This window comes from Oryctolagus cuniculus, chromosome 4 (genome assembly GCF_964237555.1).
Source record: "Oryctolagus cuniculus chromosome 4, mOryCun1.1, whole genome shotgun sequence".
Lineage (NCBI taxonomy): Eukaryota > Metazoa > Chordata > Mammalia > Lagomorpha > Leporidae > Oryctolagus > Oryctolagus cuniculus.
Window position 1 is genome coordinate 93315327 of NC_091435.1, and position 12859 is coordinate 93328185.

The following is a 12859-nucleotide window of genomic DNA, read 5'->3' on the forward strand; positions in this document are numbered from 1 at the left end:
GTACTTGGGCCCCTGCACCCGCATGGGAGATCAGGAGGAAGCATCTGGCTCCTGGCTTCGGATCGGCGTAGCTCTGGCTGTGGCGGCCATTTGAGGAGTGAACCAATGGAGGGAAGATCTCTCTCTCTCACTGTCTAACTCTATCTGTCAAATTAAAAAAAAAAAAAAAAAAACCACCAAGAAACAAAAAACTACTTTTTGCACTAAAATAAACTTAATTCTGTTTTTCCGTGAAGTCTTTGAAGTAACTGCATATTTCTTTCTCACTTAACATATATAAAACAATACTACTTGATTCTGTTTTTAAATACCTCTTATGAGGTTTTTGAGTATGATGAGCCACTCCTGTGTTTACCCTAAAGCCATGTGATTTTTATTGTTCAGTTTTACATAGAACAGTAAATTTTAGGAACACATATCACATTATAGCAGAAATTATTTGTTCTGCTTATCTTTTAATTCCATTTTCCATGAACTCCTTGAAGTTTTCTTGTATATTCACAAAGTTGTATAATCACCACTGTGCATGATTCTAGAAAAATGTAATCATAGGTATTTATACATGGGTTGATTTTTAGTTATTTATTTTTATTTATTTGACAGAGTTAGACAGTGAGAGAGAGACAGAGAGAAAGGTCTTCCTTCCGTTGGTTCACTCCCCTCAAATGGCCGCTACTGCCAGAGCTACGCTGATCAGAAGCCAGGAGCCAGGTGCTTCTTCCTGATCTCCCATGCGGGTGCAAGGGCCCAAGCACTTGGCCATCCTCCACTGCCTTCCCGGGCCACAGCAGAGAGCTGGACTGGAAGAGGACCAACTGGGACTAGAATCCGGCACCCATATGGGATGCTGATGCTTCAGGCGGAAGATTAACCAAGTGAGCCACGGCGCCGGCCATGGATTGATTTTTCTAGGCAAGGCAGTGTTGGTCTAAAAAAAAAAAAAACTTACAAAAAATGTTTTATGTTTTGAGGTGCTTGTTTTCTTTCCAGAATCTCAGCTCCAGGTAGAAAGTCATGAGACGTCACCATAGGATTTGTTTGTCATTTGAAAGCTCCAGTGAAAAGTCCCTATTGGATGAAGTATGCAAGATTTGACTCAATTTGAGTCTTCTCAGTAACTGTATTCAAAAATTTGACAGTCTAGTCCAGTTACTTGTTTTCCTTTTCGATCTAGAATTGTGAACAAGTTTTGCTTTCTCTGTGCTTCTGGGAAGAAGAACATGGCTTCACAACTGAAACGGCAGAATTGCCTTGTATGTTGGAACCATTATTTTAAAGGGATAATACCGGTAATCTTTGAAAGTGATTCCAAGGAAGTCACTGGAAGGTTTTATGATTTTTCCCTTTTGGCAATTTAAGAATGATTTACCATAAACATCTCAAAAGTCTTTACTATTCCATATGGCTCAGTTTTCCAGAAAAAGTATGTTGAAATGGGGAGACTGACATCCAGTTGTTGTGTTAATGGATGTGGCAGCAGTGCCGTGGATAATTTATAATAGCTGTTTTGTCCGAAATCCCTGTGTGCTAGTTTGTAGGGTTGGAGATAACAATATTGGCCTGAATGGATCCTGGGGGCTAGCATTATTAGCAAATTGTTTGGTCTTTTTTTTTTTTTTTTTTTTTTAACATTTTTTATTTATTTACTTGAGAGGTAGTTACAGACAGTAAGAAGGAGAGACAGAGAGAAAGGTCTTCTGGCCGTTGGTTCACTCCCCAAATGGTCGCATTGGAGAAACTTTGAGAAGTATGGATGGTATTGGGGTAAAAGTTACTGATGTTTTTAGTTTGCAAAATATAATTCATGAAATGGACCATACTTCCTTGGATTACTGAAAGTCAGTTGCGTTAAAATGTTCCTAAAAGTCCAATATTAGACATGGGCAATGCAAATCACTTTCCTTCTGGATTTTCACTGTGGTGTAGGATTTAGCCTTTGTTCAACTTGTTTCTCTCTCTCTTTTTTTTTTTTTTTTGGACAGGCAGAGTTAGACAGTGAGAGAGAGACAGAGAGAAAGGTCTTCCTTTTTCCGCTGGTTCACCCCCCAAGTGGCTGCGATGGCCGGCGCATTGCGGCTGACACGCTGCGCTGATCCAAAGGCAGGAGCCAGGTGCTTCCTCCTGATCTCCCCTGCAGGTGCAGGGCCCAAGGACCTGGGCCATGCTCCACTGCCTTCCTGGGCCACAGCAGAGAGCTGGACTGGAAGAGGAGCAACCAGGACAGAATCTGGCACCCTGACCAGGACTAGAACCTGGGGTGCCGGCGCCGCAGGTGGAGGATTAGCCTAGTGAGCCACAGTGCCGGCTGTTTATCTCTTTTCTATTACTAGCAATTAAACCTTTCAATTATGATGTTACTCTTTTGATACCCTGATGGATTGGATTTATGTTTGTATTCACAAATAAAAAATGACCTGCCATTTTCCTCTGGGAATGGCTTTTGATCACATTTCCATAGGTTTCTCATGTTTTCTTTATTGTTCATTTTAAGTAGTCTGTTGTTTTAATTTATTCTTTTCAGCCTGGAGTTATTAGGAAAGTTTTTTTTTTCCCCTTCTATATCTTCCGAAAAAAAAATTTTTTTGGGAGGGGGGGAGGGAGGGAGGGAGAGAGAGAGAGAGAGTGAGTGAGAGTGTTCCTATCTGCTAGTTCACTTCCCAAATGCCCACATAGGCTAGGGCTGGGCCAGGACCAAATCCAGGAGTCAAGAACACAGTCCATATCTCCTACATGGGTGGTAGCCATTACCTGCTGCCCCTCAGGGTCTGCATTAGCAGGAAACTGGAATCAGGAGCCAGAGTGGAGAATTGAACTCAGGCACTCTCATGTAGGATGTGAGCATCACAGTGTCTTAATCTGTAGGGCAAATGCCTACTCCTGAGTCAATATTTAATATTTAATTTTTTTTTTTTTTTTTACAGGCAGAGTGGACAGTGAGAGAGGGAGACAGAGAGAAAGGTCTTCCTTTGCCGTTGGTTCACCCTCCAATGGCCGCCGCGGCCGGTGTGCTGCAGCTGGTGCACCGCACTGATCCGATGACAGGAGCCAGGTGCTTCTCCTGGTCTCCCATGGGGTGCAGGGCCCAAGGACTTGGGCCATCCTCCACTGCCCTCCCGGACCACAGCAGAGAGCTGGCCTGGAAGAGGGGCAACTGGGACAGAATCCGGCACCCCGACTGGGACTAGAACCCGGTGTGCCGGCACCGCAAGGCGGAGGATTAGCCTATTGAGCCACGTGTCGGTTGTAACATTTTCATATTCTGCAGTGATTGAGACTTCCTTTATTCTTTTTTTTTTTTTTTTTTTTTGACAGAGTGGACAGTGAGAGAGAGAGACAGAGAGAAAGGTCTTCCTTTGCCGTTGGTTCACCCTCCAATGGCCACCATGGCCGGCGCGCTGCAGCCGGTGCACTGCGCTGATCCAATGGCAGGAGCCAGGAGCCAGGTGCTTTTCCTGGTCTCCCATGGGGTGCAGGGCCCAAGCACCTGGGCCATCCTCCACTGCACTCCCTGGCCACAGCAGAGAGCTGGCCTGGAAGAGGGGCAACCGGGACTAGAACCCGGTGTGCCGGCGCCGCTAGGCAGAGGATTAGCCTAGTGAGCCGCAGCGCCGGCCGAGACTTCCTTTATTCTTAAAGATATTTAACCAGATTTTTTTTCTGTTGCATTCAATGTTGTATCTATTAATCTGGCTTATTAATTGCATTTTTCATGTCATCTGTATTTTTATCTGTTGTATTGACCTTTAAAAGATTTTTTTTTTTAATTTGGGAGACAGAAAGAGACAGTGAGTCTTCATTCATTGGTTTACTTCCCAAATGTTGACAATGTCCTGGGCTGGGCCAAGCCAAAGCTGAACCAGGAACTTAGTCTAGGCCTCCCGTGTGATTGGCATGAACCCTATAACTTAAGCCGTCACCTGCTGCCAAGGGTATTTATTTGCAGGAAACTGGTACAGGAGCTAAGGCTGAGATTCTAACCCAGGCACTCCAATATTGGAATGGGGTGTTCCAACTGATGTCTTGCTATTCCAACTGCATACCCCATGATTTTTTTTTTTTTTTTTTTTTTTTTTTTTGGACAGGCAGAGTTAGACAGACAGAGAGAAAGGTCTTCCTTTTTCCGCTGGTTCACCCTCCAAGTGGCCGCTATGGCCGGCGCATTGCGGCTGACACGCTGCGCTGATCCGAAGCCAGGAGCCAGGTGCTTTTTCCTGGTCTCCTATGCAGGTGCAGGGCCCAAGGACCTGGTCCATCCTTCGCTGCACTCGCGGGCCACAGCAGAGAGCTGGACTGGAAGAGGAGCAACCAGGGCAGAACCCAGCGCCCCAACCGGGACTAGAACCCGGGATGCCAATGCAACAGGCAGAGGATTAGCCTAGTGAGCCACGGCACTGGCTAACCCCATGATCTTTTAAAAAAAATTTTAAAGGTTTCTTTTATTCATAAGGGAAGAGAGAGAGAAAGATCTGTCTGCTGGTTTGCTCCCCAGATGGTCACAACAGCCAAAGCTGGGCCAGGCTGAAGCCAGGAGCCAGGAATTCCACCCAGGTCCCACATCGGGCCATTGTCCACTGCCTTCCCCAGCACATCAGCAGGGAGCTGGATAAGAAGTGGGGCAGCTGGGACTCAAACCATCACTCATGGGATGCTGGTGGCTTAATCCACCAGTCTTAAATTTTTGAAATGTGTTCAAATTCTACCGTGATTGTGATTTTTCTTAAATTCTCTGCAGATGACAGAAATGGAATTAAAAGATAAGTTTATTTTAGTGGGAAAGTCTTTGAAGTCCATGTTTAGTTTTTTTGTAATGTGCATTTTTAATGACCTTTTTGGAAACTACTCTTTATGTGAATTTCAGCATTTTAATTCCATTTTCCACAAATTTTTGAAGTTATATTTCTGGTTTTTGCATTTTAATATGTTGTTTGATATATAATTCATGAAATCTTCATAACAATCTTTATCATATTAAATATATTAAATATTAAATATTTCTCAAGTTATTCTCTTGTCATTTTGTTTGCATATTTGTGTAAAATAACTTTGCACATCCCTTTCTTCAAACATTTAGCTGTACTGTTTTTGATGATGTAGCAGATAGATTTTTAAATATAGGAACAAAGCAATGAAAGCTAGTGTAAGCCAGTAGTTATATTCCTTGGGGGCATTTACATTTTGGCAAGTATTTTACTTAACCCTTCATTTGTTTATTCAGCAGATAATGTATTGTTTCCAGGAACTTTGGAGAGAGAATGTAGGGAGAACTGAGATAGATTAGGGCAGTCAGGGAAGGCCTTCTGTGATGGGTTGGACATTTGGACTGGAATCTGATAAAGCTGACCTGTGGGGAGAGATTCTAGGCAGAAGGAGCCATAAATCTAAAGAGCAGAAAAAAAACTAGCATGTTGAATCTTAAACATTAAGGATGTACTGGTGCCGTGGTTCAATAGGCTAATCCTCCGCCTGCGGTGCTGGCACCCCAGGTTCTAGTCCTGGTCAAGGCGCCGGATTCTGTCCCGGTTGCTCCTCTTCCAGTCCAGCTCTCTGCTGTGGCCCAGGAAGGCAGTGGAGGATGGCCCAAGTGTTTGGGCCCTGCACCCGCATGGGAGACCAGGAGAAGCCTCTGGCTCCTGGCTTCGGATCGGCACAGTGCGCTGGCCACAGCAGTCATTGGGGGGTGAACCAACGGAAAAAGGAAGACCTGTCTCTCTCTCTCTCACTGTCCGCTCTGCCTGTCAAAAAAAAAAAAAAAAAAAAAAAAAAGATTAAGGATGGAATGGGAGAATGGGAGGTAGGGCCCAGTTCATGTAAGGTCTGTGGGTCACATTAAGGAGTGTGAATTGGTTCTAATGTTTCGGGAAGCCATTTAAACTTTCAAGCAGAGAATGACATATTAAGAAAAATATTTTTATGGTCCTTTTCTAAATGGAGATATAGTTTATATATAGTAAAATATACATATTTTTAAGTGTATAATTGGATTAGTTTATAAGATTTCATATATCCATGTAACCTTCAAGATACAACGTATCTATTAAGATACCTTATAAAGATACAAAATTTTTGCAGGGCCAGCACTGTGGCATAGTAAGCTAAATTTCCACTTCTCTAACTCTGCCTTTCAAATAAATAAATAAATCTATCTATTTGTTGTTGTTGTTTATTTATTTGAAAGAGTTACAGAGAGAGGTAGAGACAGAAAGAGAGATCTTCCATCTGCTGGTTCATTCCCCAGATGGCCACAATGGCTGGAGCTGAGCCAATCCGAACCAAGAGCCATGAACTTCTTCTGGGTCTCCCACGTGGGTGCAGGGGCCCAAGCACTTGGGCCATCTCTGCTGCTTTCCCAGGCCATAGCAGAGAACTGGATTGGAAGAGGAGCAGCCGGGACTCATGCACCCATATAGGAGACCTGGAGGAAGCTCCTGACTCCAGGCTTTGGATTGGTGCAGCTCCAGCTGCTGCAGCCATTTGGGGAGTGAATCAGCAGATGGAAGGCCTTTCTCTGTCTCTCTCACTGTGACATTCTCAAATAAATAAAATCTTTTAAAAAAATGCAAAGTTTTTCTATCACCTAGAAAGTTCCTTCAGTCCTCCTCCTTTTTTTTTTTTTTTTTTTTTTTTTTTTGACAGGCAGAGTGGACAGTGAGAGAGAGACAGAGAGAAAGGTCTTCCTTTGCCATTGGATCACCCTCCAATGGCCGCCACGGCCGGCGCACTGTGCTGATCCGATGGCAGGAGCCAGGTACTTCTGGTCTCCCATGGGGTGCAGGGCCCAAGCACTTGGGCCATCCTCCACTGCACTCCCGGGCCACAGCAGAGAGCTGGCCTGGAAGAGGGGCAGTCCGGACAGAATCCGGCGCCCTGACCGGCACTAGAACCCGGTGTGCTGGTGCCGCAAGGCAGAGGATTAGCCTAGTGAGCCGCGGCGCCGGCCTAGTCCTCCTCCTAATTGTCACTACCAGCACCCCTAACTACTATTCTTTTTTCTCTTCTTATTTTTTAAAATTTTATTTGTTTGAAAGGCAGAGTTACTGAGAGATGGAGATACAGAGGTTGATCTTCATCTGCTGGTTCACTCCCCAAATGGCTGCAACAGTTGGACTGGGCCAATCCAAAGTCAAGAGCCAGGAGATACTTCTGGATCTCCCAAGTGGGAATAGGCACTCAAGCACTTGGGCCATCTTTCACTTCTTTCCCAGGGACATAAACAGAGAACTGGATTGGAAGTGGAGCAGCTAGTACTTGAACTGGCACCCACATGGGATACTGGTGCTGCAGGTTTATCTACCATGACACAGTATTGGCCCCTCTCATGTTATTCATCATAGATTAGCCTGTTTGGAACTTTATATAAATGAAATAATTCACTATGTAATCTTGTGGTGTCTTCTGTTGCTTACTGTAATGATTTTGAGATTCATCCTGGGGCTGGTTCTGTGGCATAGCAGGTAGAGCTGCCCCCTGCAGTGTGGCATCCCATATGGGCTCTGGTTCGTGTCCCAGCTGCTCCACTCAGAGATCCAACTCTCTGCTATGGCCTGGGAAAGAAGAAGATGGCCCAAGTCCTTGGGCTCCTGCACACGTGTGGGAGACCCGGAAGAAGCTCCTGGCTTCAGATCAGCTCAGTACTGGCCATTGTGGCCAGTTGGCTTGGGGAGCAAACCACCAGATGGAAGATCTCTTTCTCTCTGCCTCTCCTTCTCTCTTTGTGTGTAATCTGACTTTCAAATAAATAAATAGGGGCTGGCGCTGTGGTGTAGTGGGTAAAGCTACCGCCTCCAGTGCCGTGCATCCTACATGGGTGCTGGTTTGAGACCTGGCTGCCTCTACTTCCAATCCAGCTCTCTGCTGTGGCCTGGGAGAGCAGTGGAAGATGGCGCAAGTCCTTGGGGCCCCTATTCCCACATGGAAAACCTGGAAGAAGCCCCTGGCTCCTGGCTTCAGATTGGTACAGCTCTGGCCCTTGCGGTCATCTGGGGAGTGAACCAGCAGATAGAAGACCTGTCTCTCTCTCTGTCTGTCTCTCTCTGTCTCTGCCTCTGCCTCTCCTTCTCTCTCTTGATAACTCTGACTTTCAAATAAATAAAAAAATCTTTGGCCAGCGCCGCGGCTCACTAGGCTAATCCTCCGCCTTGCGGCGCCGGCACACCGGGTTCTAGTCCCGGTCGGGGCGCCGGATTCTGTCCCGGTTGCCTCTCTACCAGGCCAGCTCTCTGCTGTGGCCAGGGAGTGCAGTGGAGGATGGCCCAGGTGCTTGGGCCCTGCACCCCATGGGAGACCAGGAAAAGCACCTGGCTCCTGGCTCCTGCCATCGGATCAGTGCAGTGCGCCGGCCGCAGCGCGCCAGCCGCGGCGGCCATTGGAGGGTGAACCAACGGCAAAGGAAGACCTTTCTCTCTGTCTCTCTCTCTCACTGTCCACTCTGCCTGTCAAAAAAAAAAAAAAAAAAAAAGAAAAAAGAAAAAGAAAAACAAAAACAAATAAATAAAAAAATCTTTAAAAAAAATTCATCCTTATTGTTTCATGGATCAGGAGTTCATGGATCGTCTACAGTCTTTCTGTTCTTTTGTTTTGGTTTCTTTAGACATTTTTTAAATGTCTCTGATGAAGAAGAATTGAAGTATCTATTGGAAGCTTAAATGTATATCCTCAGCGATAACAAGAAAAGTTTAAGTCCAAGGACTGCATGCAAAATGAATTATGGGTAGCTATTCCCTTACCCTCCTCTGTACCAATTTCTCTTTTTTTCCCCCTTGCCTATTCCCTCAGTTTTAGAGGAAAAGGCAAGAGAGGTTTATTATTATTATTATTGTTTTTAAGATTTACTTTTTTATTTGAAAGAGTTACAGAGAGAGGTCTTCTATCCCCTGGTTCACTCCCTAAATGACTGCAGTGGCCAGGGCTGGGCCATGCTGAAGCCAAGAGGCAGGAACTTCAGCCCAGTCTCCCACTTGGGTGCAGGAGCCCAAGCACTTGGGCCATCTTTCATTGCTTTCCCAGGCACATTAGCAAGGAGCTGGATCGGAATAAGAGCAGCTAGGACTTGAACCAGTGTTCATATGGGATGCTGCCACTGCAGATGGCGGCTTAACCCTCTGCACCACAACCCCTGCCCTGAGAGTTTTGTTTTAACCTTTAAGAGATGATACAGCAGAGTACTATTTTCTTTAATGATCCAGTTACTTGGGAAGTAGGAGAATATGCAGATTTGTGATGTTCACAGGGTGGATAAGCAAAGGTGATACTGAACTTGGACTCTTTACAGATAATTCTCTGAGACTCTTGCCAAACCATAAAAGACATGGCCACTAAGAATGGTATGATGTGGGAACAAGCTTAGAGATCTGGGGTTTATCTACTTCTGATTCTTGGTTTAGCTGCAAGTAGGAGGTATTTTTTTAATTCTTGTTTGCATTAAGGAAGATTAAATGAGGTTTATTGATTATTTATTAATCTATATAAAGGGAATGCATTTCTAACATAATACAATTTTTATTTATATAAAGAGAACAAATTTCGTGCATTCTGTAGCTACAGTTCCAAGAAGACAACCACACTTCCTTCACTCCCATATTCCCACCTCCCCTCCTGTCCCCTCCCTCGTTTCCTTCTCTTCATCAGTTTTTGCAAGGACAGAATTTTAAGCCAGTCTATATTCACAGACTTAATTTGACACTAATTATAATACTCAGCAAGTAAAAAATAGGAAGACCACAGTTCCACAGGAGTGGATGCCTGCGCTTCAGGCCAGGGCATTAACCCACTGTGCCACAGCACCAACCCTTATCTAGTAGAATTTTTTGCAGTGATGTAAATACTCTAAATTTTCACTGTCCAGTATGATAGCTACTGTCTCGCAGTGATTATTGAACACTTGAAATGTGGCTGCTTATAAAATATGAACAATTAAAATGTGGAAAAATAAACTGAATTTTAAATTTGATTTAATTTTAATCATTTTAACTTTAACCACGTCTGACTACTGGCTAAGTATTATGACAGTGCAGATCTAGAGGATTTATGGACTTGGTTTATTCAAGGACTTGTATACCTGGGACGTTTTTCATCATATTGTGAACTTTTTAATTTGTCTATACAGTTGGTATTATGAGTTTCAATAATATCATTTTTTGAGTGCCTATTATGTAGAAGGCACCATATAAGTGCCAGAGACAGGATTTGTATAATAAATTATTTGTTGAGCCCTGTGTTGCTCATGTGTTTTAATATGCTTAAAGTGTACAGTTACCATGTTTTCATCATAGTATGGTCTCTCCTTTTCTCTTGAGAGTTCTGTGACAGCCAGTCTCCTTTTGAAAAATCCAATGTGCTATCTGTTTAAAGGGTTTCTCTCTTAAAAGAGAAACCCATGCTTTCAACAGATCACTGTGATGATGAATTTTTTTAAAGATTTATTTATTTATTTGAAAGTCAGAGTTACATAGAGAGAGGAGAGGCAGACAGAGAGAGGTCTTCCATCTGATGGTTCACTCCCCAATTGGTTGCAATGGCTGGAGCCGCACCGATCCGAAGCCAGGAGCTTCTTCCAGGTCTCCCATATGGGTGCAGGGGCCCAAGGACTTGGGCCATCTTCTACTGCTATCCCAGAGCCGGGTCGGAAGAGGAGCAGCCAGGACTGGAACTAGTGCCCTTGTGGGATGCTGGTGCTTCAGGCCAGGACATTAACCTGCTGAGCCACAGTGCTGGCCCCGATGATGAATTTTTTATGATGATAAATCTTTTGGGAAAACTTTGAGGTTAAACTTTAAACTTAATGCTTTTGTCTTAAAAAGAATATATGCACAAAGATTTTTAAGTAACATTATTATGTGTTTATTTGTTCCCTTTGTATTTGTACACATATAACATTTCTAAGTACTAGAGTGATCCAGTGCTATTTATTAATTAATTAATTTGTTATTGTTTTACAGTGAAATATAGTGTCGTCATGTCCGGAATCAAGCGAACAATCAAGGAAACTGACCCTGATTATGAGGATGTATCTGTGGCCCTTCCAAATAAACGGCATAAAGCAATTGAGAATTCAGGTAGAAATTGATCTGTTTGAGAAATTATTTCTTGTTGACATGTGCTTCTACAGTTAAGATTTATTTGCACCAAAATGAAATGAATTTCCACTGTTGTGTCTGATTTGAAGAAGTTTGAGTGGGATTAGCTAAATTCTCTGTTTAATAGCAACACACCATGTGTGACACAAAAGGCAGGAATATAGGCCGGCGCCGCGGCTCAATAGGCTAATCCTCCGCCTAGCGGCGCCGGCACACCGGGTTCTAGTCCCGGTCGGGGCGCCGGATTCTGTCCCGGTTGCCTCTCTACCAGGCCAGCTCTCTGCTGTGGCCAGGGAGTGCAGTGGAGGATGGCCCAGGTGCTTGGGCCCTGCACCCCATGGGAGACCAGGAAAAGCACCTGGCTCCTGGCTCCTGCCATCGGATCAGCGCGGTGCGCCGGCCGCAGCGCGCCGGCCGCGGCGGCCATTGGAGGGTGAACCAACGGCAAAGGAAGACCTTTCTCTCTGTCTCTCTCTCTCACTATCCACTCTGCCTGTCAAAAAAAAAAAAAAAAGAAAAAAAAAAAAAAGGCAGGAATATAATCAGGTAGACAGTGAATGCATCAGTAATGAGCCAGGCTACAAGTGTTAACGATCACTGAATGTTAGGTATAATCATAAAGTTTATGAAATGTGTATCACAGTGTGGTGTGATCACGTGAAATGATTGAAAATGGTACATCGGTTAAGCTTTTTTATTTTTAATAGTTACATATTATCTTAATATGTATAGGAAAATTGTCTCATCAGATTTGTAGTTTAATAGCTATTATTACTTAAGACAAAGCTAAAATCATTTAAATACATTGTGTGGGCCTGGTGATTTGGTACAGCAGATTAAGCTGTCACTTGTGATGCAGGCATCCCATATCAGAAAACCTTTTTGAGTCCCGGCCACTCTACCTCTTCCTGCTGTGCACCTGGGAAGACAACAAACAGCCCCAGTTCTTGGGCCCCTGCCACCCATGTGGTAGCACAAGATAGGAGTTCTTAGCTCCAGACTTTGACCTGGCTGAGCCCCTACGTTAGGGCTGTTTGGGGAGTGAACCAGCAGATGGAGGATCTCTCTCTCTCCCTCACTCGGCTTTTCAAATAAATCTTTTAAAAACTTTTATTTAATGTTATTTAACTAAATGTTTCACATGGTTCCCAGATTTTGGTAGGTATCTTGAAGGTGGTATATGAATGATAGAAATTTGGAAAGCTTCGATCTAGCTTAAGTTCTACACCTAACTGCTATTGGGCAAAATTAAGGCTCAGAGGCATTAAATTTCTTTTTAAAAAATTTTTAAGGCCAGCACCGCGGCTCACTAGGCTAATCCTCTGCCTGAGGCACTGGCACCCCGGGTTCTAGTCCTGGTTGGGGTGCCAGATTCTGTCCCGGTTGCTCCTCTTCCAGTCCAGCTCTCTGCTGTGGCCCGGGAGTGCAGTGGAGGATGGCCCAAGTGCTTCCACATGGAAGACCAGGAGGAAGCACCTGGCTCCTGGTTTTGGATCGGCGCTGCGCGCCGGCCCCAATACATTGGTCATAGCGGCCATTGGTGGGTGAACCAACGGAAAAAGGAAGACCTATCTCTCTGTCTCTCTGTCTATCTCTGCCTGTCAAAAAAAATTTTTTTTGAAAGATTTATTTATTTGAAAGGCAGAATTACAGAGAGAGAGGGGGAGAGAGAGGGAGGTCTTAAATCTGCTGGTTGATTCCCCAAGTGGCTGTAATGGCCAGGTCTGGGCCAGGCTGAAGCCAAGAGCCGGGAGTTTCATCTTGATCTCCCACATGGGTGCAGAGGC

General features: G+C 44.5%; 1 protein-coding gene across 4 annotated transcripts in view; it reads left to right on the forward strand.

Annotated features, from left to right (window-relative positions):
* Nucleotides 1-12859, forward strand: part of YEATS2 (YEATS domain containing 2) — a 121026-nt gene that overhangs the window by 9807 nt on the left and 98360 nt on the right. For all 4 annotated transcript variants that reach the window (XM_070072402.1, XM_070072401.1, XM_002716492.5 and 1 more), the window contains one exon: nucleotides 10935-11051. In XM_070072402.1, coding sequence (XP_069928503.1) covers nucleotides 10952-11051 — 100 coding nt within the window. In that variant the 5' untranslated portion in view covers nucleotides 10935-10951. The remainder of the gene's footprint in view (nucleotides 1-10934; nucleotides 11052-12859) is intronic.